Source organism: Pteropus medius, unplaced genomic scaffold (genome assembly GCF_902729225.1).
Source record: "Pteropus medius unplaced genomic scaffold, Ma_sr-lr_union100, whole genome shotgun sequence".
NCBI lineage: Eukaryota > Metazoa > Chordata > Mammalia > Chiroptera > Pteropodidae > Pteropus > Pteropus medius.
Window position 1 is genome coordinate 9,196,352 of NW_024355990.1, and position 21,855 is coordinate 9,218,206.

Below are 21,855 nucleotides of genomic sequence, written 5' to 3' on the forward strand. Positions count from 1 at the left end.
AAATAGTTTAAAGTGATTTTGAAATTTTGAAATATATTTTTGTGTGTGTGTGTGTATATATATATGTATGTCTATGTGCATGTATTTGTATTATAATAAAAACAAATAATTGAGGAGAAGCAAAAACCTACCAAAATAACAAATAGGTAATATTAGCACATGAAAATGCAAATCATACAAATTCTAAGCTTCAGAGAGGCCAAAGTAGAGACTTCTGCAATATAATTAGGTGCACAATCCATGCTATCTAGAAAAACAAAGGAAAAATAATTTATTTTACCCCAAAAGAAACCTAATGGGAGATATTTCTCTGTATAACCCCCATGTCAAGAAAATACTATTTACAAATGTGGAACTATTTGGAATGGATGAGAAACAAGCCACATGTTCCCAGAAATAAAATTATTATCTAAGAAATTATAAATTTTCTATGAAGTATGTTTTATTAATAGAGTTTTAATTTTAATATATATAAATTATGAAAAAGAAAAAGAAGAAACTGTGTCTTTAAATAAAAAAGAAAGGAGGAGAAGAGAATGTTTTTGTAGTAGAACTTAGGGAAGTACAAAGGAATAAATGGAGTCTGTTAAGAGGGGAGAGAGGGGGGCTCTGTATAAAAAGAACTTTCAGTCAAGGGCATGTCTTGTGGAACGCCATCTGCGCAGTCACCTAAAATACTGAAGTCAACTCTAGATGAAAATCAGAAAGGCACTGGATATTTAGATGTGGATTCATTCTCAGGATAAAACCTTAGTATGCATGTAACTAAAACTTAGCAAAATGAATATATATATATATATGTGTATATATATATATATATATATATATATATCTTTTTGATTTAGTCTCTGTCAGAATATATATATATATTCTGAAACATTTTTATTAAGTACAGGACATCTATTGCAAATAAATTTTATGACAACCTTGTTTTTAATTTACGGTAATAAATGTAATCACTGTTTATTCTTTAAGTGTGATGTCTGAATTGCTTTATTTGTATTATGAAAGTTTTCTTGGATTTAGTAACATCTTTCTTATCCCTACCCCAAACTCTCTGCAATGAGTTCCTTTTTTTAGATAATGTTTTAATTTCCTGTATTTGTAATTCCCCTACTCTGTGGTTTTTCAATTCCTACCTTTGTAGTTCCCGTCCATTCTTAGGAAATGGATTCTGCAGAATGTGGTAGGCTTTTTAAAAAACGCTGACGTTTCTAACACAGGCTGAATCATTGTAATGATATGAAATTTAGAAAAAAGTCAAATAAGCAGTAAACATGTTGTACTGGAACATATTGATGCAAGTTCTCAGTTTTACTACTTTTGCTATTTTTTTCAGTGGTTTAATTTTTTTTTTTTTTTACATTCAATATTACTTTATATTAGTTCCAGGTATACAGTATAGTGGTTAGACATTTATATAATTTATGAAGCGATCCCCCTGATTAGTCTAGTACCCACCTGGCACTATACATGGTTATTACAATATTAGTGGCTATATTCCTTATGCTGTACTTCACACCCCTGTGACTGTTTTGTAACTGCCAATTTGTGCTTCTTAATTCCTTTACCTTTTTCCCCCAGTCCCCCAACCCCTGCCCATCTGGCAGTCACATTTGTTCTCTGTATCTATGAGTCTCTTTCTGTTTTGTTTGTTATTTTATTTTGTTCTTTAGATTCCAGCATATAAGCAAAATCATATGGTATTTGTCTTTCTCTGTCTGAGTTAGTTCAGTTAACATGATATCCTCTACATCCGTCCATGTCATTACAAATGGTAATATTTCATTTTTTTAATGACCGAGTAATAGAAAGCGAATTCTTAATAAGGCAATTTTATGTAGAGGAAAGAGCAAAGGCTTGCTGCTTCATCTTATCTTTTTAAACTGGTTTACTTTGTCCACCTTGAATAGGCCCATGAACTAATAATAGGGACTGCAGTTCACTCATCTGTAAAATGAGAAGCTTGGACTAAAACCCCCTTTAGGCTTGTTAGATCTCAGGGTAAATACTGTTTCTTATTAATAGCTACCTTATAAAAATGTGAACACCAGCACATATAAAGCAAAACAGTGTGAACTCTTAAGGGCATACTATAATTTATATAAGTTCAAGAATCATGAATAGGAATAGCAAAAATGGAATGAGCTTAGTAGAGTTAAGAAATTTCAATTTTCTGCTACTAGGGAGAGTGGAGGTGCTGGCTGAGAGCCTCAAGAATGGTCAGATTATCATCTTCCCTGCAATGCTTCTGTGGTTACTTGCTTGATTAGTAGCTGTTAAGTTTCCTTTCCAAGTCTACAATCAGAATACTTTGGTAATATACAATCAAGCTGAGGGTACAAAATGCCTACCTCCTTAAGTTCGGCAAATTTACCTCCAAGACATGTTTGTGCATTTTCCCAAAATGACAGAAGAATGTTCTTAGAAATGATGCATTAGTAAAAAATAAGAAAAGGAAACAAATATCTATGGGCAGAACACTGGGATGTATTCGTATAATGAAATATATAGCTGTGTATACTATTGTTTATGTTGATTGATAACGACGAGTTGCAGAAGAATACATATAATACTATTTATACAATCTTTATACTACTTATACAATGTGTGAATAGAGAGCTGACACCTAGCAAGTAGGCATCATGCCAATGTCATATTGATAATATTTTAGTAATTAATCGAGGTGGCAGATACAAGGGCAATCATTGCATTATTCTTTAGATATTTTTGTATGTTTGAAATATTCATAATACAGTTAAAATAATTGCAATAACTTTTTGTCTTTATTTAGGCTCTCCTGGGGTTTAATCTATGCTGGCTTCATCTTCATTATTTCCATAATCATTACAATGATCATAATATCTACCCAAATTATAGTCATGACAGGCTTCATGGTTATATTTACACTCTTTTTCTTATATGGCTTGTCCTTGGTAAGTTCACGCATTTATTACCACTTTCTCTGCTTTAGGCCTTAGCTATCTGTAGAAAAAAGTAATGTCACGGCAGGCTACTCGTCGCTCCTTTCATGCCCATTTTGTGTGTGTGTGTGTGTGTGTGTGTGTGTGTGTGTGTGTGTGTGTGTGTGTGTTTGAGTGTCTCTATGAATGTGATAAAATCATGTAACATAAATAAAAATGGACTTCTCTTTTGCATGAAGAACTGATTTAATGAAATGATGCCTCAAAAATAAAAATATATTTTGGCTCTAAATTTTCTAAGACTTTTGTAGATGATTAATGAGGATGCACTTGAGGGGTGGACCCATCTTTTATCCCCCAGAGGCCCCCATCACATGGTAGCAACTCCTCTCCCTTTAATAGTCCACCTTGTCCTGACTTCTCACCCCTTCTCCCTTCTCTGAACAAGAGTCTCTGATTTCTCCCACTTTCCAGGGTGTTTTCTGCAGAAGGTATGTCAATGCACTTTAACACATTAATTTAGTGTCTTCCAATCTTTCCAAGTCTGTTTTCCTCAGCTCTTCTTCCAGCTTTTCCCACCCTTTGCTTAGCAACAAAAGCTTAGCATTTGAATAGGGCAAATAAGGATCCTGTTTATAAAGGAGTTGAGAGAAGGACTGAGTACAATTACACCTAAACATTTTCATCACTGACTCACTGATGAAGACGTTATGATATAAAGATCCTTGTTTTATTGTGCTACCAACGATTCTCAGAAAATTAAATCTAAATAACAGCCGGCTGTCTTCTCTCTCTTTCAGATAGCTTTAACATTCCTGATGAGCGTGTTGTTCAAGAAAACTGTCCTCATCAATTTGGTTGTGTTTCTCCTCACTCTCTTTTGGGGGGGTGTGGGACTCACTGCATTTTATAGGCAACTTCCTACATCTGTGGAATGGATTTTGAGTATCTGCAGCCCATTTGCCTTCACTGCTGGAATGGCCCAGGTGAGAGAAGAGTTCATTGGTTTATTATTGACCTTTCAAAAGAATTTGATACTTCATGACTCTTTCCAATGCACAACTTTTGTCCTAAACAGTTCTACTCTAAAGCTAAATTTTAAAATGTTGTTATTACATTGTAGAAAAAATAGTCATCTCCCAAAGAAACTTGAGTAAGAAAGTCTTCCAGATTTTTACATCTCAGATATATTTTCGCTTTGAAGTATTTTCTGCTCGTTTTATTTCTATATACAAATATTTATCTTTCTTTTCACTTCACATAACTAAGCATTCTATTTGTTTATTTAAAACTGTTGTGTAAACCTCTTTTTGAAATCTCAATTTTTTTTGAGTGAAAAGTGGTTACATCAGTTCACTTTTGTACCTACAGTGTTTCAAAATTCCAACTGTTCCAAATCTTCACCAACCTTTAGTATTTTCGGTCTTTGAAATTTTAGCCATTCTGATAGATATGTAATGATATATCGTCATGGCATTAACTCTTATTTATCTGATCATTGATGTCTTGTTGAATTTTCTTTTTTAAAAACCACCAATCCAGCTCTTTTGCCCATTTTCTACTGTGTTTTCTACTTTTTCTTTATTGCTCGGTAGGAATTCTTTATACATGCTGAATATGAGACATTTTTCAGTTATTCGTTGCTGACATTTTTACTCTCTTAGTGGTGCTTCTGTTGGACAGAAGTTCTTAATTTTGATAAAGTCCAGTTTGTCAAGTTTTTCTTTACTATAGAATACTTTTTGTGTCTGTTTAAATCATTGCTTATCCCAAGATTACAGAGATATTCTACGTTTTTATTCTAGAAGCTTGATTGATTCTTTTATATTTAGATGCAGAATCTTTTACAAAAGGACTTTTGTGTATCTATAGGTAGAGGCAATATTAATTTTTCGACATGAATATCCAGTTGCTTCAGCTCCATTTATTGAAAAGACATCCTTTCCCCAAATGAATTGCAGCGTTTCCTTTGTCACAACTCAAGCAATCATGTCTTGGCCCATCTGTCTGTCTGTGCACTGTTATGTTGTCGTGATTTTTTGCTTTATAATATGTCTTAATATCTAGTAGTAACAATTCAACCACTTCATTTGCTTTTCCAAGAGAGTCTTTTTCTATTCTAGATTCTTTGCAACGATATAAATTTTAGAATTAACTTATCAAGTTATACACAGTATGTGAATGCAAAGCTATTGAGATTTTAATGCAGTCGAATTTTTCAGTCAATTTGGAGAAAATTGACACTTTTTTAAATCATGAATATAATATATCTTCCTATTAATTTTTCCTTCATAATTGTTTTAATTTTAGTATAGAGTCTTACACATTTTTGTTTGATTTATTCCCAAGTTCTTTGACGCCTCATAAATAGCATCTCTGTTTAAATTCTTATTTCGAAATGTATGTTGTTAATGTAGAACGATGCAACTGATTTTGGTACATTGGTATTGTATCCAGTATTCTTGCTATATTCTGTTATTAATTCTAATATTTTTCAGGGTTTTATCTTGGGATTTCCTTATATATAATAATGTTGTCTCCAAATGATAGTTTGTTTTTCCTTTTGCAATCCTTATGCCATTCATTCATTCATTCATTCATTCATTCATTCATTCATTTATTGCCTAACTGCGCAGATTGGGACCTCTAGTACAATGTTGAATACAAATGTAGGCAAAGAAAAAGCTTTCAACATTTCATGATTACACATGATTTGTGGTTTTGGTTTTTGTACATCTAGCTCACCAGATTGAGGAAGATATCTTAGTTTGAGAGGAGACTTTTTTTATTTATTGTAAATGGGTATTCAATTTTATTAAATGCTTTTTCTCTTTTTATCTGTTTTATGTTAAATTAATTTGATTGATTTTCCAATGTTGACTCAACTTTGCATTCTTAGAATAAACTCAACTTTGTCATGAAATAACATTTTAAAATGAATTGAGAAGTTATATAGTTTCTAGAGTAAGGAATGGAGCTTTGGAGCTGGACTTTCTGTATTCTGATTTCCGCTCCTCATCACTCCTCACTATGTGATTTTTTACTTCATTTGGTTAAGCTATGCAATTTCTGTGTGCCTCAGTTTCATCATATATATGAAATGCAAATAAAAGTAATAAGACCTACCTTATAGGGTTATGATGAAGATTAAATGAGATAATATAAAAAAGGCACTTAGAACAGTGCTTAGAACATAGTAGCTATTATTACCTGACAAAATTATAAATACAAATCTTTATTTTCAGTAATAACTAGAAAAAGAGGTAAGTTCTCATCAGTATACCAATAAGATCCTTCAAGAAATTCTTCATGTTCTTCCTAACATTTGTATTTCTTTTTTTTTTATTAAATTTATTAGGATGACATTGCTTAATAAAATTACATAGGTTTCAAGTGTACAGTTCTTTGATGCACAGTGTAGATATTTTGCAATATTACAATGACTTTATGAAAACAAGCAAATGAATTATCATTTATATTCTTATTCTTAGAACATTATATTTTTTCGCCTCTTTTCCTCCCTCCAAGGATTCTATTTTTTAAATCAGTATTTTCTTCTCATATTCCTTTGATTGCTGTAAAACAGAAGTGATTTCATTAATAACTTCATTTTAAGGTCCTTTTGAAAAAGCTACTTACTAAAATAATTTTTTGCTGCTACACTGAATTGTTTTTACTTGTTTAATTTAAATATTTATTATTTTTGTTTGAATCTTAGATTATCCACCTGGACTATAATATGAATGGTGTAACTTTTCCTGACCCTTCAGGAGACTCATATGTAATGATAGCAACTTTTTTCGTATTGGCCTTTGATGCTTTTTTCTACTTGGTATTGGCATTATACTTTGACAAAATCTTACCCTGTAAGTAATAGTGGGTTTTTCTCTGATTTGTAGATATAGATTACACTGAAGTTTTTTTCTTAAGGTTATATAAATATATTTTAAGAAATTAAGAATAACAACTACTTCCCATCATAGACTGAATGAGTTTTATTTCTATCTCATAGTTTTAATGGTTTAAAAAAATTTTAAGTAAAAACAATGACTTTGACTTTAATATAATAATACACATTATAAATATACAATAATGATCATTTTAATACATATTATAATTATATAGTATTAAATAACGTTACTTTTTTTTCAAGGGTCCCTGAAAGTGTTTTCAAAGAATGATATTTAGGATTTGTATCATAATGAACTAAAATAAATTAGTTCTTAAGATGGTTTTGGCTTATACAGTGTAAGGCCATCATGCAGTAGAAATACTGTCTAGTAAATATTTGTTCTTACAAGTATGTAAGGCAGCTTGTATACTAAACACAGCTAGAAAGGACCTCAGTTGTGAAATAATCAGTATCTTCCTCGCTCCCCCGATTCTGGGAAGACCATTTCAGAAGGGGAGATATCCACCCTTAAAGATAATACCAAAATGAAAATTAGAATATTTTCAGCATTATTCTGAAATTTTTTCATATATTGTTTATATTTACAGAAGTATATTGCCCAATTAGATTTCCTTTATCTTGCTACCAGCCAAAAATTTCACATAAGCCTAGAATTCCTTCGCATACTAGAATCAGAATGCTTTTTCCTTACACAGTCATCTTCTTTATTTATGTTCTTATTTTTAATGTTCCTTATACTTTGACTGTCTTTTAGGTTGTCTTCTATTTTTCTATGTAGTCTTGTCTTTCTATTACTTCTAGTTTATATCTGAAGGCCCTTAACTATAAATACTACCTCATTTTTTTAAATCTGGAAATGATTATGTATTCATTCTGAACAAATATAATTTCTCCGTGTATTTTTAATTCATGTACCATATAGATTTCAGTATTATGTTCAATTATATTGCTGCGGTCAGATGATTTAATAAGTTTTACAGATATGTTTACAACTAATTTTATGCCATATTTTCCACAAATATTTGGTTTTTCCACAAATATTTGGTTTCATTCATTCTTTTAAATACCTTTAGATTGCATTTTATTTGAACCTTTGATTTGTACTTTGTTGAAAGTTCTATTAACTTTTGTGATAATGTACTATTTCCTTTGGATTTTCATTCTGTACTTAATTATCAAGTTTTCTTCTTAGTAATAGGAAGTTAAGGAAGAATTTCTCTATGATACTTGTAAGTCCGAGACATTCTGCACTTTTCTGAACATGGATTCTTTGATCATTATTTTAATATTACTGATCCAATATTTTATTGCCCCTTGATTAATTAGACGGAAATGAGCGCCGTTATTCTCCATTATTTTTCTTGGACTCATCATCTTGTTTCCAACGCCGAAGGACTCATGATAAGACCACTGAGAAAGAAATAGACCCCGTGCATCCCTCTGATGATTATTTTGAACCAATAGCTCCAGAATTCCAAGGAAAAGAGGCCATCAGGTAATCACTTATACTAATGTATGGGAGCAAGGGTAATGAATTATTAACTGTAGCAGTAGGATGAGCCTGAGGCAAAACATGGAGGAAGAAGTGTGTTTTTGTGAACATCACTCTGAAGTCTCCCACTGCCAGCACCAGCACCTCCTAACTGCTACTTCTAACTCCTAACTAACTTGAAAGGAGAATTCTCTTGCCTAGCTCCATATGCTATTGTCTCATCACCCTCCATCTTGTTTCTGTCTCTTGTCCTCCACCTTTCTTTTGTTTTTGCTTTTTTCTTTCTCCAAGTGTCTTCCTCCATACTTCCATTTGGCTTATATGGTATGATGGAAGAAGTAAGAAATTTGAGATCAAATTATTAGATTTTAATACCACACTTCCCTCTCATTTAATGTGTGGTCTTGGAGAAACAAGGAAGTTGCTCTGAGTCTCAGTGTCCTCTAGGAAACAAGAGCGATATCTACTTTGTAGGGTTATTTGTTACAGATTGATATGAGGAGCTCTTAAAGTGTCTGTTCTCTCAGACCCCACCTCCAGTGATTCTAAGTCAGGAGATGTGGGCTTGCACCCAGTATCTGTGGCTTTTAAAGAGCCCTGTAGATTTTTCTAATATGCACAAAAGTTAAAGAATTAGAGAGTTTTAAATATTGACCTTTTATTTATTTAAAAGATAGTCATATAATGCTTACCATGTGCCAAGCACACATTTAATTCTCACGAAAAGTGTATGAGGCAGGCACTTTTATTTTGCCCATTTAACACATGAGGACAGTGAAGTACTGAAAGGTTAAGGCTCTTGCCCAATGTCACACACTCGTAACCGCGAAGGTGGCTCCAGAGTCTGTGCTCTTAACCTCTAGCTGTTGCAGAGACATCAGAAGACAAAGGAAGATGAATGAATTGAAACTCTAGCTAGAAAGTGAAATACTTCTCTCTAAAACAAAAAGCATAGAGTAAACACTCATGCCTCAGCTTCTTTCTTCTAATTCTGACCCTATTCTGAAACCTAAACCTGACGTTAAGGTTTCTAGGAGGCAATAGCCCCACCCCAACCTCAGCTCCATAGAAAACATCTGCCCAAAAGAGCAAAGCCAAGCGAGAAATAATTCCCCAAAGCTCAATTCTAATGTCATTAGCCCCACTTTCCCAGTTGAGAACACAAAAAATAAAATTATATTACTATTCAAATATAATAATCGTCATATCCAATCTTCTAAGATAGGGTTAGTTACAGACTGAAAAATGTTCTTTGTTCTTCTGCTGTGAAGGACAGAAATGTGAAATGTCCTCACCTATGCAGCACTGTCCCCTCTCCACCCAACCCTGACCAGTCTATGCAGTGTTGACTCTGGATATCCTGTCTCTTAGTCTGGATTCTTCACTAGAGTCGGGGAGGTGTAGGAAAGTCATCTGATCTGAAGCTTATTCATTAAAGCTTTGGCTCAGGAATGAGAATGGGTTCCACATTGGGTTGGTGTTGAAACCATGAGAATCAAGGAGAGAACCCACTGACAGAGTCTAGAGTGAGATGATCCAATGTACATAGAGAACCCTGTGGAACACAAGATGGTATGTCTGATGAAAGAAGAGAACCTAATAAGGAAACAAAGAAGGAACATTTAGAAAAATAGGAAGAAAACTTATAAAGTAAAATGTCACCTTAAAAGCCGCCACTTTTAACAAGGAAAAAGTCATCAATAGAGACCCATACCCAATAAGTAAGAATGGAAAATATTTGTTGCATTTGGCAATTAGAAGGTCACTAATGATTTCAATACGAAGAGGTTCACTAGAATAGTGGTTCAGAAGCCAGAAGGCAATTGACTGAGGAGGAAATGAGAAGTGGGGAAGTAGAGATGTCAGGTTTATACTTTTAAGAATTTTTTTCTTTTTTTAAGATTGGGGGGAGAGAGAAATTCAGTCATATCTAAAGTGGAGTTAGTGGTTAAATATACGCTGTCAGAGGAAAATTCAGGTGACAGTCTGATTAATCAACGAGACTTGGAGGCTTTGAGAGCTGATGGTTACAGAATGCAGATAAATGAGCTGATCTTGAAGATCAAGTGTTCCAAGACTAGAGGAAGAAAGTGAACATGATTACAGAGCATTCTACTTTTCTAAGCAAAACACTTTTCTAATCATAAGTTTCTAGAGAGACTTTTATTTTCTGTCCCCGGGGAAATGATTAATCATGTCTTTGTCTTTCTGAGTAGACTGGTTATGCTGTCCCTTATTCACATAAATTGGTTCACTGCATCTCTGTAGGGTTGTTCATGATCTGTACCATTTTTATTTCTGTGTTGGCTAAGAGAGCACCTCTTTTGTCTTTTCAGAATTAGAAATGTTAAAAAAGAATATAAAGAAAAGTCTGGAAAAGTGGAAGCACTGAAAGGTAAAAACATTTCATTGTTTTATTAATTTTTTTAGTTCAAAAAATAGGGAAAATTCAATGTGAAAAATTAGAAAATAGAGATAAGCAAAACAAGAAAAGAAAAAAAAAGTACACTTTCTCCACCATCTGGGAATTTACTGTGATTAAGAACTGGATGTAAAATCCTCTGGATGTTTCACGGATCTGTTAATCTACAAAAATGGGATTATACAATGAAAAATATAATTTTACTTTGTTTTTTAAAGATGAGTTTGCTATAAGGAATATTTTATTTGCACTATGAGGAAAGAACACCTAGATTTAAAGTTGATAAATTTTTTATACTAGCCATGAAATTCTCATAGTTCACATTTACTGGTGAGATTAACTAAAGCAAGGTGAGTAATACCATTGACAATGAATTAAATTCCACAAGTCAGTATCCCATGACAAACGTAGTTTATAGTTTGAATGAATGAACATATCTGATACTAAATATTCTAGCAAATATAGTTTCCTATAACAAATATTTAAGCATCAAAATTAGTGGCTATGTTTTATAGAGGACATCTTGCTTTTATTAATAATGATTTTTAGGAGGTATGTAAATTATTTTTACAAGTAAAATTCTTAAGAATTTTATTTTACTTTGTCCAGTAACTTTCCATAATAAAGTTTGATTTTCACTTGGTTTTAGGGCAAACAAACAAACAAAAAATGGATTCTTGACTAAGTGATTTTTCTACTGACATGTAAATATAAAAAGTTTATAACAAAAGAGTAGAAAAATGGGCATGGGAGAAATATAAATTTTTGGTGAATATATTTTAGAAGGCAATTAATGCCATGGAAAATGTTTATTGTTTAATATTTGAAGAGATAGGCTGGAACAGAAGAGAGTATGATCAAAGTTCGTAAATACATTTACATATTCTTAAATGTACATGTATATACCCAACAAGTACGTGTATTACATTAATATTTAGAATTATGCTTAATTTTATTTTCCAAGTGACCGTATTTGTTTCTCAAATATTCTGCAGAAAGCATGTTATTTTAGCAACCTAAAAAAATATTGAATGTTATATATTTTAAAATATCAAAATGCTTCAGAATATACAACTAAGATAAATTTTCTTGTTCTATTTTTTGAACCAGCCCTGTCTAATGCCCTCTTAGTAATAATGTTAATATTTTATTCTAAAAACAGGCTTGCTACTTGACATATATGAAGGTCAAATTACAGCAATTCTGGGTCATAGTGGAGCTGGCAAATCTTTGTTGCTAAACATCCTTAATGGGTTGTCTGTTCCAACAGAAGGTGAGCAAAAAAAATGTTTCACAGGCAAGATGTCTGATAATAGAATGAGGTCACAGGTAGCCTTTCTCTCTTTAAGGTTTATATTTGACTGCTTAAGAGAAAATAATGTTTGTTTATCTAAAGTTATTTACCAGAACTGTATCATTTCAAATATATTTTATATTTCCCAAATTTTTATGAAATTATTATGTTTATTCCATTGCTATGCAATATTCTAGGGGGAATATACACTACTCTGAGCATGTAGAAAGAATTATTAATTATTAATAAATTACAGCCATGATCTTATTCATTTTCCTGAATAAGATCTCCAAGCATTAATAAAATATATTATCTTGCCAATTTTAAGTTATTTTTCACTTCTGTTCTCAGGATCAGTTACCATCTACAATAAAAATCTCTCTGAAATGCAAGACTTGGAGGAAATCAGGAAGATTACTGGTGTTTGTCCTCAATTCAGTATTCAATTTGACATGCTCACTGTGAAGGAAAACCTCAGGCTGTTTGCTAAAATAAAAGGGATTCTGCCACAGGAAGTGGAACAAGAGGTAAATGCATGCTTAGATTAACTAAACTGCCAACTATTTGCCAAGTTAAATCACGATCACAGAATTCCTCTTCATGACTTATCTGTCCTGTTATGAATAAAATTTAGACATTGAGGTCCTATAAAAATATCTACTGTTGCAATAAACAGTTAAACTTGCACAATATGAATCATCTTGGATTTTAAGCTTTGTATATTTTCTCATATAGGTACAAAGAATTTTATTGGAGTTGGACATACAAAACATTCAGGATAACCTTGCTAAACATTTAAGTGAAGGACAGAAAAGAAAGCTGACACTTGGGATTGCCATTTTAGGAGATCCTCAAGTAAGTGTGATTGTACATGTGGAGGAATGCAGATTGAATATCAGTGAAAAGTCAAACCCTTTCACCACTAAAAGTAGCAATGCTTTCACTGTAATGTATAAAGAGAGAATCTTCTCTGTGTGACTGTGGAGGTAAGTCTGTTGGACATAAATGGACGGATGGTTATTATTTTTTTTGGTTTTTATTGTTATCCATACTATTTTCTGGAAACAGTTAACATGGGAGAGAGACATACCTTATATATCGTCATCCTGTGTAGGTTTTGCTGCTGGATGAACCAACTGCTGGGTTGGATCCATTTTCAAGACATCGAGTATGGAGTTTTCTCAAGGAACGCAAAGCAGACCGTGTGACTCTCTTGAGTACCAACTTCATGGATGAGGCTGACATCCTGGCTGGTAATTGTTGGTGTTCTCTCAGTATTACAATAAAGGATTTGGGAAATATTTATTCCCAAGGCAAGAGCCCTGCTCCCAATGCCTTGGTGTGCCTATATTACATAGCAATCTGGAGGATGACAGGAGTCTAGTCCCACTGCAGAATTCCTCGCTGACTGTTTATTTGCTGGATTTTGACCACTAATGAAAAAATGCGATATTTTCCAGATCAGCTTTTGATTAATTTAAATATCCAAATCTTTAACGTATATTTATTTGAAAAATATCCACTCATTTCATAGCATCCAGAGTAGAAAATGCACCCAGGTAGTTTTTAGGTTTTTTGTTGTTGTTGTTTGTTTTTTTAATATTAGTCGGCACTAAAATGAATGGAATTCATCAGTTTATTTTAAATGCATCAATTTTAATGTGTATTTCAGATGAGATCGGACGCGTTCAGGGTGGTATGGCCGTAGACTTAATGCATATTTCAGATTTTTAAATGGACATTAGCTATAGTAATACTCCACAGAACACTTCTCCTTTGGAAATCTGAGCTTTTGCTCCTCATCTTTATCTTCTAGAGAGGGAAGAAATGACTCCTATCATCCTTTCTTGCTTCTTTTTACTCAGATAGAAAAGTGATCATGTCCAATGGGAGACTGAAGTGTGCAGGCTCTTCTGACTTTCTGAAGAGAAAATGGGGTCTTGGATATCACTTAAGGTAAAGGCTATGGAGATAGATTGGATATCTATCTATCTATCTATATTTTCAATACTGGTGTGTAAAAAGATAGACAAATATGAAAGAGAATTGGCCTTATGCTTATCCCTCCCGTGCTGTGTTGATTATTGCTTCCCGAATGCTTTTCCTATATTTCAACATCATTGTGATAAGCAAAATTTCAAAATTATAAGCCCAAGCTGACAGATCACAGCAGGGCTATTTCATGGACCACTTTCCAGGTCGCTGCTCCGTGCAGCCTAAACCTGTACCATTTTCCCACCCTCCACTTTCCTCAACTGATCAATACAATTCTGTATTTTCATTTTTCCAAAGAGCACAAAATCAAATAATTTCAGAAGCTAATATCAAAAGTGGCTGCAAATCTGGTAGCAGAGTCTCAAAACGACTGTGTCTAACAAGAAAGTATGTTCAGGCAAAAAGAATTAGGACAAAAACAAAGACTCTGGCCAAACAAAACATGCATGTTGGCCAAATTTCCCTATTAGCCACTAATTTCTGATATCTGCATGGTCCGGTGTAGTAATTATTTTCCCTAAGGAGGTTCTTCTGCCAAATAATCTCACCTCCCTCTATTTATCTTCCTGCTTGACATATAGTTTCAATTCCATTATGTATTTGTTTATATATTTGTAGTTGTTTCGAGTTTATACACCTTCTCTGTATAGATCAGAAGATTTTTCAAACCAATGGCATTGTTAGTATTAGAATTATTTACTCATTTCGTTTGTTTCCTAAAGCCAAGAAAAGTAGTACTCAACGGCTAGGTATTCAATAAAAGCTCTTCTTTTGTGATAGCACTGGCAAAAACACAAATGAATTGTCTTTTCTTTTAAACATTAGTTTGTACAGAAATGAAATATGTGATCCAGAAAAAATAACATCCTTTATTAATCATCACATCCCTGATGCTAAATTAAAAACAGAAAGCAAAGAAAAACTTGTGTATACTTTGCCTGTGGAAAGGACAGATAAATTTCCAGGTAACTTAAATATGATTACAATGGAATGAAGTTTGGGAACAAGTATTCACATTATTATTATAACTTTCATTGTTTAATGGACTTGGATTTCGTTTTAGGTTGGGTTCCCTAAGAAGCAGAACTTGAGACGAGGATTTTAGTGCAATTCGTTGGGTAATTGATGCCTAGAAGCACCAGTAGGGAATGGGGACATGAGCAAGGGAAGGGAAGGGAAAGGAAGGAAGCCAGAGAAGTTTGCATTATCGAGCAGGTTATTGCAACAAGCGACTGAGGTGCGATACCACTGGGAGAAATAAGTAACTCAGTAAGTAGGGGGCTCAGAGTTATATCACCAGAGGGATGAGAAACCTGGGGTGTTTATTGGCTACTCCCTATCCATCAGTGGTTAAGAGATGCTTCTGGGAGCATTAATTTTCTGAACGATCTGGCTTGTGTTCAACATGAGCTTGGCATACTTCAGAGCCCAGAAAAAAAATATTCTTAATAAGTGGATTTGCTGGGCATGGGTGAGTGCAGAATATTCTTAATAAGTGGATTTGCTGGGCATGGGTGAGTGCAGAAAAGATGGGGGCGAGGCATCAAGCTGTCTGCCACAAGTCTCCTTCTGCACTTTAATTGGGTATGTATTTATTTCATAGAGAAAAATGTAGTTTGTTTATTCTACAAGAGTTCACTTTGGGTCTAGTCTGCCAGGTAGCAGTACCAACCTAGGCTTCATTTGATGGGTAATCCCAATAACCACTAGCTCTTCGTACAGTGCTTACTGTGAGTCATGCATTCTTCTAATAGTTCCATGTGCGTCAGCTCATTTAGTCCTCACGACTGTTCTGTGGGATGGGTGCTGTGGGGAAATGTGTCTCTCAGTCTTTTCTGTTTTAAACAGCTTCCTTTCTATTGAAACATTTAGTTTATTAAACTCGAACTCCCTATAAGCCTGATTTAAATAGACTTTTGGGTGATTCCAGTGATGATTAGACAAATGCTCAGGAATTAGATTTAGTCTCACCTGCAAATACGGTAGCTTTCTCTTTGTTCGTAGTAGCCTGGAAGGTGGGCTATACTATGTTATTCTGTTCTTGGACTAATGTGCAATGAGATGCAATTAGCCCACCTTCTTTTTTGGTAGGGAAAGGGGAATAGTAAGTTATATTGCTGATACCATCACAAGAATATCTGTTACCCAAAGTCCCTGGTGTTGATGTGTGAGCCCATGGCAGCTTCCTTATCCAGGTCTTTGCAAGTCCAATGACATATTTATGTCCTTGTAGGAAATAAGGGGACTCCCAGGTCCTCTGCATGCCATGTGTGGGCCATGGGGAAACACAGTGCTGTTACAACCTCGGTACTCATCTGGTTCCTCTCAGTAATTTTGCTGGCCCATCACCCCACCTAGTGTAGAAAGTGGCACATGAGAGGCTTCTCAAAGGAGCTTGCATCCTCATCCAAGCATCCACCATGGAAGAGATATAAAATAAATGTTTATTGGATCTATTATATATAAAACACTGCTCAAGGTTCTAGGGATAGAGAATTAAATAAGACTTATGAGTTCCTACCCATATAGAACCTACATTGCACTGGGCGGGAGAAGCAGATGCATGCAATAAACCAATGGTGTTAGTTCTGTAATGAAATAATAAACAAGACATTATGGATTAGAGAGATGACTGATGTCAGGTTGGAGTTTATATGAAAAGAGTCAGAATGCCATAAGAAGAAAATGCTCAAAAGCATTCCGAGCAGAGGGGAAAAGGGAGTGTCTGGAGTCGGTGAGTGAGGGAGGACAGTGGCAAGTGGGGATGGGGTAAGGCTGTAAGGAAGATCGAGACCCACTCATGTAGAGCTTTAGAGGCTGCGGTGTGGTCTTTGAATTTTTTTTTAAAGTATTGAGAAACCACCAAAAGTCATTAAATGGGGAATTGATGTGATGTGACTTATATTTTCATTCTCTGGATATAAAAGGCCACTCTGGCTATAGAGGAACAAGAGTGCACCCTGGGATACCAGCCGTCTGATCATTTCAGAGGTGTAGATGAAAGATGATGGTCATTGAGCTACCATAGTACCAGTTGAAAGAGGAATGAAAGTGGGTGGATTTGAATCATATTTGGAGATAAATCTAAAGAATCTGGCTGATGGCCAGTCTGTGGAGCATGAGGAAAAGTGAACAAGCAAAGAGAACTTCTAGAATTTTGGCTTGAATCACTGGCTAGAAAGTGGTGTCATTTACTTTGAAATGATGGGAAGAACAGTTGGGTAGAATGGAGAAGAAGGAGTTAACGTCCTATTTTGGAAATATTGACTTTGAGATACTTTTAAACTTCTAAGTGGAGTTGTCAAATAGCCAAGGATATAGATGGTTTAAGATTTTGGAAATCAGAGAACAAAGTGAGAATTGAATTTGAGAATTATTAGCATATAGATGGATTTAATGCAAAGGCATGGGATTAGAGTGTATGGAGACAGAAAGCGATCTAGTACTGGGCCCTCGGGAGAAAGTAGAGGAAGAGTCAGAGGTGGTAGAAATCAAGAGTCCTGATGAAGGAAATACAGGAGAATATGTTCTTATTAACTCAAGGAAGAAAATGTTTCTAGTAGGAGGGAATAGTTAACAGCTTTGAATGTCTGAGTTGCAGAGAGAGGGGGCGGGGGGTGGGAGGGACAGAGCTAGGGAGAGAGAACAGATGACTTTGGAAAGTTCTCAAGATGCCCAAAGGGGATAGAATTCAGAACACATGTCAAAGAGATAACCTTTGGTAAAAGCAGCTACAAGTCTTCCACCTCTATAGAAGGAAGACCCAGAATACGGGTAGAAGTACACGTTGACTTGTGGTGTGGCAGTGAGATGATGGTGCTCTTTCTGACTGCTCTTATTTCCTCAAGAAGCTTATAGGAAGTTCATGAGCTGAGATTAGATGATAGACTGCAGATGATTTGAGGATAGAGGGAGAGGTCCGATGTATTTATTTCAGGGAGGGAGAGCGTTCCAGTGAAAGTTTGCTTTTGCTTACTCTGATACTGCAAAGACATAAATTTTCTGAACAATATTCTGCGTCATCTTTTAAGTGATCTTTTTCTAGGTTAAGTTATCGATGTGGTATTTTAAATGTATCTATTCCTATCTGTCACCGTAGACCTTTTCAGTGATCTTGATAAGGGTTCTGGCCAGGGTGTGGTGAGTTATGACATTTCCACGTCAACTCTGAATGAAGTGTTCATGAAAGTGGAAGGAAAATCAACTGTGGAGCAAGGTAAATCCATTTGTATAGTCATATACAACCATTTTCCAAAAGTACCATGTGTCAATTTAGTATTTATAACATCTTACACATCATTCACACTAAAGAAAGTGACTAATTCCACATTTGACTTTGCTGTTTGAGAAGGGCTGTCATGGCTTGCTAACATCATTACTGGTCTGAGCACAGATCCCTTCTTGGAATATACCACATTTCTCTTTGGAAACTATTTGCTTCCTACTTTAGTAGTTTTCTCCTATTCTCAGATGCTCACTGCTTCTTGCATAATTTGAGGATGTGAAAGGCTCTCCATCAAGGTCATGAAGTCTTAGCTTGTGCAATACAAAATTCCACTAAGGTCTAAATGGAAGAAATGCTTAGACTCATCTCCTGTGTTTTTTAGTGGATGATAATAGTAAAAACTGTCATTTATGGAGCGTTTATACCAGACACTTTAATCAATGTGTGGATATACTGCATTGCCTTCCTACAATGACCATTCTCCAAGTGTCATTGGCACCATTTACATATGAGAAAATCAGACCTAAGAGCAGTTAAGTAATTTGCCTCAAATTATGCCATTTGTAAGTCATGTATTTGGCAATCAGGTACAGGTCTGGTGGTTTCAGAGTCGGTAGTCTTTTACCTGTTGTTCTAATTTACTGATAGCTTAATAGTAGACATTTAGGCATCAGTGACTGACTATTCTTATGGAGAAGATTTCTTGAAATCCCTCAGATAGTGTTATATATGAGACTTCCTATGCCTTTTCAAAGACTGGACATAATAAGATGACCCTTTACTAAATTCTTCTTTTGGTATAAATTCAGTGTATTTTATCACTGAGTTTATTGAATGTGGATATGATAAACATAATTTTTGCTTATATCATTTGTTTTGTAACCACAACATTCTAAAATGATTTTTAATATTACTAAAAAGAGAAAACTGTGATGACCCAAGGACAGCATTAATGATGCATGTGTAATGATACAGATTTTGAACAAGCAGAGATGAGAAGAGACACAGAAAGCCTACATGAAATGGAGCCAGCTTCCTCTTCTTTCCCTGAAATGCGGAAGGCTGTGAGTGACTTGGAACTCTGGAGAATGCAGGTCTGTGCAATAGCACGGCTCCGTTTCTTAAAGTTAAAACGTGGAAAGAAAGCGCTTCGGACCCTGTGAGTATCAGGGCATTGTGTTTTTGTTAGATAGGGAGTTTCAAGAAAGGGTTAAACCAGAAGATAATTTAAACCAGAATTTAATACCCGACCTTCCTGCCAGAGGATGGATAAATGCAGCACTGGATTTTACTGTCAGGACATGCCTGTGCATTAGCACTTCAGTAGCCATATGTATACACAGGTCTGTTTAGTTTTCACAGTTTGTTTGCTAGCCTGGTGTTTGTATAGCAATGCCTTTTAGTACTGTATGGCATGCTAAGGTATGACTTTCAAAACTTTAGCACTTACCATCAGAGTTGGTACTCAACAGATATTTATGAAATGTCTGACTGAATAAATAAAATTGCTGTAGACTCATATGGTGCTTTTTCTTTATTGGTAGACTATTGGTATTTGGAATTTCACTGTTCCCTTTGATTGTGGAAACAATATATGATGCTGTGTTAGTTCAAAGGAGTGATTGGGAATTTAAACCTGAATTGTATTTCCTCTCTCCGGGACAACTTCCTCAAGACTCTCTTACCAGCCTGTTGATCATCAATAATACAGGTGAACAGAAAAAGAAAATTTAAACCCAGAAATAAGTTATTTTTATGTAGGTGGGGGGAACAAATTGTAAGAGAAGAAAATGTGTATTTAGACTTCATGTATAGAAATCAGTTTCTGAAGAACTGTGCATATTTGCTCTGATTTTAGAGATTATGGGGATGGTGGGACAAGATAGAAGGGTCTGGGTCACGACATAACCTGATCAAGTAGAGCTGCTTATCTACCTGATGACCCTGAGCTAGTATGTGAGAGAGAAACAAACTTCTGTATTGGTTGAACCACTCAATTTTGAGATCTCTGTTATGATAGCCTAACCTATACCCTAAATATTACGCACACTGATTGACATTGTAGGCCTCCAGCAGGACTTAGGAAGATTTCCTAAGACATTTTGGTACCTGTGCTCCTGTTCTCCTAAAAGATTAGCAATTGCTTTAGTCTAACTGCTTACACCTACTGCTTATTTAACTTCAAAGGAGAAGCTTTTTTATGTTTCTGCCTGCAATGTTACAAAAATATTCAGAGTAGGAGTCGTCTCTTGAAGAGTTCTGCCACCCACTCTGATTTTCATAGATATTTGTGACGCGGGGTTATAGGTGTCTCCTCTTTAAACCAAGGTGGTCTTTTCATTTCTGTTTCTCATTCTTCTTCTTGTTTTCCATTTGGATGTCAGAAAGTAAATTTTATTCATTCTACTACCTTAAACCGGAAAGTGCTTCTAGTTGTATATTTGATTTCCGAGATCTAGAATTGCCTCTTTACCCTTCTGCCTGTTGTTTCCTCATGTAGGTGTTTTCCTCTCTAGGTACTCTGAGAACCGTACGCTTGTGTTACTTTTTTTTTTTTCTTCTCTATACTCAGTTGTTAGTTATTCTGTGATTTATTTTTGGAGCTTCTATGCCATCTTGTTCCTTTTGTCTCAAAATCGGATGATCGTTGGTAAGATGTTCATCTTTAAATTGGAGGATTCCTGTTTGCCCAGGTGAATGTGGGAATCCTAATTCATCTGGGGCTTCTTCCTGTTCTTCTGATGCTAGAACCCTCTCTGTTCCTAGTTTGGACTCACACTTCAAAGTCCAAATGAGAAAAACCTAGAATTCTTTTTCCTTTTTCCATTACATCCTGTCCTTTTAATTGTCTGGAGTTACTAGAGGTCTTGCCATGCTGTTTTGCCCAAATAATCTCTCTTGGAAAGTGAATTTAGGGACTTGTATCCTGAATTTAGGGACTTGCAGCATCCACCTGCTCTGTGTGGACCATGGAGAGGGGCCCGTGGCCTCCTTGTTCCAGGCGTGGTTAACCAGTTGATGGTCATGGCCGTGGCTGCAGAACCTATCTACCCACCTTGACTTTGTGCACTCTCAAGTAGAGATCCTGGAAACTGGTTTTACCTTAACGGTTGTTTGTGCCCATGTGTGCTGGGCTAGGGGTTTTTCTCAGCTCTTATTTCTCTGTCAAACAATCTCATCTGCTTTCTTCTTCAGGCACATATCAAAAACCTTTGTCTGATAGTGGCACTCTTCATTTTTCATTTCCTAAGAAAAAATATATTTATGTAATATATATGCATGTAATATATATGTAAAAATATAAAATAGATGTAAAATACACTCATATTTTATGCATACACCTACATATATTTACTTTTCTGTTATTTGAAAAATAAGAGAGCAAGAAGAGTGTTATTATTGGCCATTTTAGGCTAGCCAATTTGAAGTGCTTCTCATATTATTATTGTATATTGCCACAAATGATTGAGTTCAAATGTATTTTTTTAACAAGGGGTCATAAAATAGAATTATCTAGTCTTAATGGTTACATGTTAACTTGCATTAAACCATATCATAAAGCTAACTCATCACAGAGTAAGATTCAATAA

The 21,855-nt window shown here is 34.9% G+C and overlaps 1 protein-coding gene across 4 annotated transcripts in view; it reads left to right on the forward strand.

The window, feature by feature from the left end:
* ABCA6 (ATP binding cassette subfamily A member 6) overlaps positions 1-21,855 on the forward strand; it is a 51,939-nt gene that overhangs the window by 8,104 nt on the left and 21,980 nt on the right. For all 4 annotated transcript variants that reach the window (XM_039859213.1, XM_039859211.1, XM_039859212.1 and 1 more), the window contains 14 exons: positions 2,795-2,936; positions 3,725-3,910; positions 6,643-6,790; positions 8,164-8,332; positions 10,666-10,724; positions 11,914-12,024; positions 12,397-12,572; positions 12,781-12,900; positions 13,160-13,298; positions 13,911-14,001; positions 14,866-15,005; positions 18,140-18,256; positions 19,241-19,424; positions 19,810-19,976. In XM_039859213.1, coding sequence (XP_039715147.1) covers positions 2,795-2,936; positions 3,725-3,910; positions 6,643-6,790; positions 8,164-8,332; positions 10,666-10,724; positions 11,914-12,024; positions 12,397-12,572; positions 12,781-12,900; positions 13,160-13,298; positions 13,911-14,001; positions 14,866-15,005; positions 18,140-18,256; positions 19,241-19,424; positions 19,810-19,976 — 1,949 coding nt within the window. The remainder of the gene's footprint in view (positions 1-2,794; positions 2,937-3,724; positions 3,911-6,642; positions 6,791-8,163; positions 8,333-10,665; positions 10,725-11,913; positions 12,025-12,396; positions 12,573-12,780; positions 12,901-13,159; positions 13,299-13,910; positions 14,002-14,865; positions 15,006-18,139; positions 18,257-19,240; positions 19,425-19,809; positions 19,977-21,855) is intronic.